Source organism: Asparagus officinalis, chromosome 8 (genome assembly GCF_001876935.1).
Source record: "Asparagus officinalis chromosome 8, Aspof.V1, whole genome shotgun sequence".
NCBI lineage: Eukaryota > Viridiplantae > Streptophyta > Magnoliopsida > Asparagales > Asparagaceae > Asparagus > Asparagus officinalis.
In genome coordinates this window covers 64,443,439-64,447,733 of record NC_033801.1, presented here as the reverse complement: position 1 = coordinate 64,447,733, position 4,295 = coordinate 64,443,439, and the positions used below count along the sequence as shown (strand labels likewise).

Genomic DNA, 4,295 nt, shown 5'->3' with positions numbered 1-4,295 from the left:
AACAGCACATTGGATTGATAATGATTGGAAATTGAACAAAAGAATAATAAACTTTTTTCCTATTTCAAGTCATAGAGGAGATGACCTTGGGAAGGTGGTCGAGAAGTGTTTACTAGATTGGGAAATTGAGAATGTTTTCACCATCACGGTTGATAATACTAGTTCAAATGATACCATGATTACATACTTAAAAAAGAGGTTCAACAATTGGGGAGGCACAATATTGGGTGGGAAATATCTTTATATGAGATGTATTACACATATTGTTAATCTTGTTGTTAGTGATGGGCTCAAAGATTTAGGGGATTTCGTTGCCCGTGTTCGTTCGGCGATGAGATATGTGAGACAATCTCTATCTAGATTAGCTAAATTCAAAACTTGCATTGAACTAGAAAAAATTGGATTTGGTTCATCTTTATGTTTGGATGTATGCACTAGATGGAATTCCACTTTTTTGATGTTGAACATTGCTAAAAAATATGAAAAAGCTTTTGAAAGATATGGTGAAGATGATCCTTTCTTTAGATTTGAACTAAGTAATGCAAAAATATGAAAAAGCTTTTGAAAGATATGGTGAAGATGATCCTTTCTTTAGATTTGAACTAAGTAATGGAAATGGAGCTCATGGAATGCCATTGGAGGATGATTGGGTTAATGTGAGAGGGTTATGCATTTTGCTTGAAAATTTTTATAAGCTAACATTACGTGTTTCCGGTTCTTCATATGTGACAAGTAATTTTTTTTCTTCAAGAAGTTGGTAATGTTGCTTGTAATTTGCAAAAATGGAGATTGTCTGATGATGCATCATATGCTAGAATTGCTAATAGAATGACAGATAAATATGAGAAGTATTGGGGAAGTTGGGAGAAGACGAATATGTTGATTTACATTGCGGCGCTTCTTGATCCACGAAACAAAGTAGATTTTGTGACTTTTATTCTTGAGCTCACATACGGTGAGAAATAAAGTGTTGATAAGTTAAAATTCATCAAAGATGCCGCATTTGCATTATTCAATGAGTACAAAATTAAATATGGAACTGAAATAGATGCAAGTGGGCAATCAATTGGTGTTTCATCTAATAATATTGGCAATGATGATGTTAATCAAATAACCGATGTAAGAAGTCAGTTTAAAAGGTTGAAACCCGCAAAAGGAAGTATCGAAGCAAAATCAGAGTTGAAAAAAATTCTAAGCGAGGATGTTGAAGCCGATCAAAGTAACTTTGATATTTTAGCTTATTGGAAAGTTAATAGTGCAAGGTTCCCAGTTCTCTCTGGGATGGTTCGTGATGTATTGGCTATTCCAATCTCCACAGTTGCTTCTGAGTCTGCTTTTAGTACAGGTGACCGAGTACTTGATCCATTTAGGAGCTCATTGACTCCGAGAATGGTACAAAGCCTAGTATGCACTTCCGATTAGCTTCGAAACTTGTTGGATACACCGGGTTCGAGCAAAATTTGCTTTGATGAAGATTTGGATGCCATTGAGAAGTTAGACATAGGTATTTACCATTTATGTTTTTGTATGTTAAATGATTTGACTTTTTATTAACTTTTTATTTGTTTATCTTTCAGATTTGGGCAAGCTTTCAATTGAATCGACAATCACGGATTTGTAAGAGCTTTCATGGAAGAACATAGGTAATAATTGTTTCTATTTGGGTAAGCTGATGTTTGGTTTTAGACTAGAAATGATATGTTGCCTTGAACAGCAACACAAGCTCTCATTAATTTGCTTTTTTTTGTATATTGCAGGGCGAAGATGAGGATGGCGACTTCTTATTAATTCAATGAATGTCAAATTATTCTGATGTTGTTTCTAGTAGTCCAGTAACATTTCAAAAGAATCTTATTAATTCAATGAATGTCAAATTATTCTGATGTTGTTTCTAGTAGTCCAGTAACATTTCAAAAGAAAACTTGATGCTTTGTGTTGATTAAATTATTCTGATGTTGTTTCTAGTAGTCCAGTAACATTTCAAAAGAAAACTTGATGCTTTGTGTTGATTAAAACCTGATCTATTAATTTGGATGCTATTTCAATGAGACCTAGTACAGATGATTGGTTCAGTACTTAAGTCTTCAGTGACTTACTTCAATCCGTTCAGACTTTGTGTTGATTAAAACTCCAGTAATTGCAACTTGATCTAAAATATTAAGCACTAACTTGTCTGAAACTTGATCCGTTTAGACTTTATGTTGATTGAAACTCTAGTAATTGCAATTTAGTATGCGCTTAGACTTGTGAGTGATTGAAACTTGATCTGTTTGTTATCATCTAAAATGATTCAGACATTTGTTTGCACCTCTAAATTACATTGGTCCAAGCTATATACACCATATACTTAATGAAGTTAGAACCGAACAAACCGAACCGAACCGACTTATAATGGTTTGGTTTGGTTTTGAATTGTAAGCGGTTCGGTTCGGTTGTTCAAATTTTGGTAAAAACCGAACCGAACCGACCAATGCTCACCCCTATCTTTAGCTGCGGATTATTCGGGATGACTAACCGACCATTCATTCGAAGACCTCCATCTGCTCTAATGGTCCAATCAGTCTTGGGCTCTTTGGAAATCTCATCCTTTCAGGTTTGAATCCAAGAGTCCTCCATCTGAGCTCTGGCTACTCTATCAGTCCAAGATGGTTGCATGGCTAAAGTTCCCAAAAATGCGCTGCTCCCGCGTATCTCTGGCATCAAATCGAATTGGTTAAGGGTGCGAAGATCTTGATATATTGAACATCGCAAAGTTGAAATCTAATGGCGACACTTTCTACTCAATGTGTCTGCTACAATGTTTGCCTTTCCCAGATAATACTGAATCGCGAACTCGTAATCCTTAATGAACTCGACTGCCTCTAGCTGAGTTCCTTTTGGAAGAAGAGATGTTTCAGACTCTGGTGGTCTGTGAATAGCTCAAACTGTACCCTATAGAGGTAATGCCTTCACGTCTTTAGTGCAAAGACCACTACTGCTAACTCCAAGTCATGCGTAGGATAGTTTTGCTCATGAGTCCTTAATTATCTCGAAATATAGGCTACTACTCTCTGGGTTTGCATCAAAACACCTCCTAGACCCAATAATGATGTATCATTGTAGACAACAAAGGTCTTATCATTGCTCTGGATGATCAACATCAGCGATGTAGTCAACTTAGTCTTAAAAGTCTCAAATGCCTTCTGACACTCCAGTCCCCAAACAAACTGTACACCCTTCTTCATAAGGTGTGTCAGCGGCATGACAATCTTCAAGAATTCATGGATGAACTTTCTGTAATAGCTAGCCAGGCCCAAAAAGCTACGAATCTTTATAACAGTCTTCGGAGGCTCCCAATCAAGTACTGCCTCTACCTTAGCTCGATCTATAGTTATGCCCTCCTTGATAATATGGCCTAAAAATCTAACCTTGAATAGCCAAAAATCATACTTGCTAAACTTAGCGTACAATTGGTGCTCCCATAAAGTCCACAGTACCAATTGAAGATGTTGCTCGTGCTCTGCCTCGGATCTTGAATAGATAAGGATGTCGTTGATGAATATGATCACGAACTGGTCCAAATATAGACAGAAAACCTGATTCATCAAATATAGACAGAAAACCTAGTCCAAATATGACCATGAACTGGCCCAAATGACATGACAAGGAACTCGAAAGACCCATATCGAGTCAGAAAGGTAGTTTTGGGAATATCCATCACCCGACCTCGCAATTGATGATAGCCAGAACGAACACCAATCTTCGAGAAATAGTGTGCTCCCTGTAGCTGGTCAAATAAGTCATCAATTCTCGATAGTGGATACTTATTTCGAATGGTGACCTTATTCAACTCACAATAATCTATATATAAGCGCATAGTACCATCCTTCTTCTTCACAAAGAGAACCAGCGCTCCCCACGGAAAATGACTCCGGTGAATGAAACTCTGAGCCAAAAGCTCATCTAGCTGAGTCTGTATCTCCCTCATCTCAGCATGTGCCATATGACAGGGTGCTCGAGATATCGCTGCTAAGCCTGGTTGCAACTCGATGTAGAACTCAGTCTCTCTCACAGGAGGTAACTCAGGTATGTCCTGAAAGACATCCTGATACTCTAAGATGACTCTAGTCTTGCATAAATTAGCACTCAGATCCCACAATATCACCTCCTCGATGTACGCTAGAAATAACTCTGCAAACTAGTTGCCCTGTGAGGTTGCTACAATCAACTCGGTCCCATTGGACGCTCTTAAACTAGCTGTTTTAGCAAAACAGTCGATACTAACATGGTATGATGATTATCCATCCATACCATGG

General features: G+C 37.6%; 1 protein-coding gene across 1 annotated transcript; it reads right to left on the bottom strand.

Annotated features, from left to right (window-relative positions):
- On the bottom strand, positions 2,761-3,982 carry LOC109821312. Its single transcript, XM_020387500.1, has 4 exons — positions 3,706-3,982; positions 3,477-3,575; positions 3,208-3,394; positions 2,761-2,908 (listed from the first exon to the last, which is right to left on the bottom strand). Exons 1-4 carry the CDS (start codon positions 3,980-3,982, stop codon positions 2,761-2,763), a joined length of 711 nt encoding a protein of 236 aa, XP_020243089.1.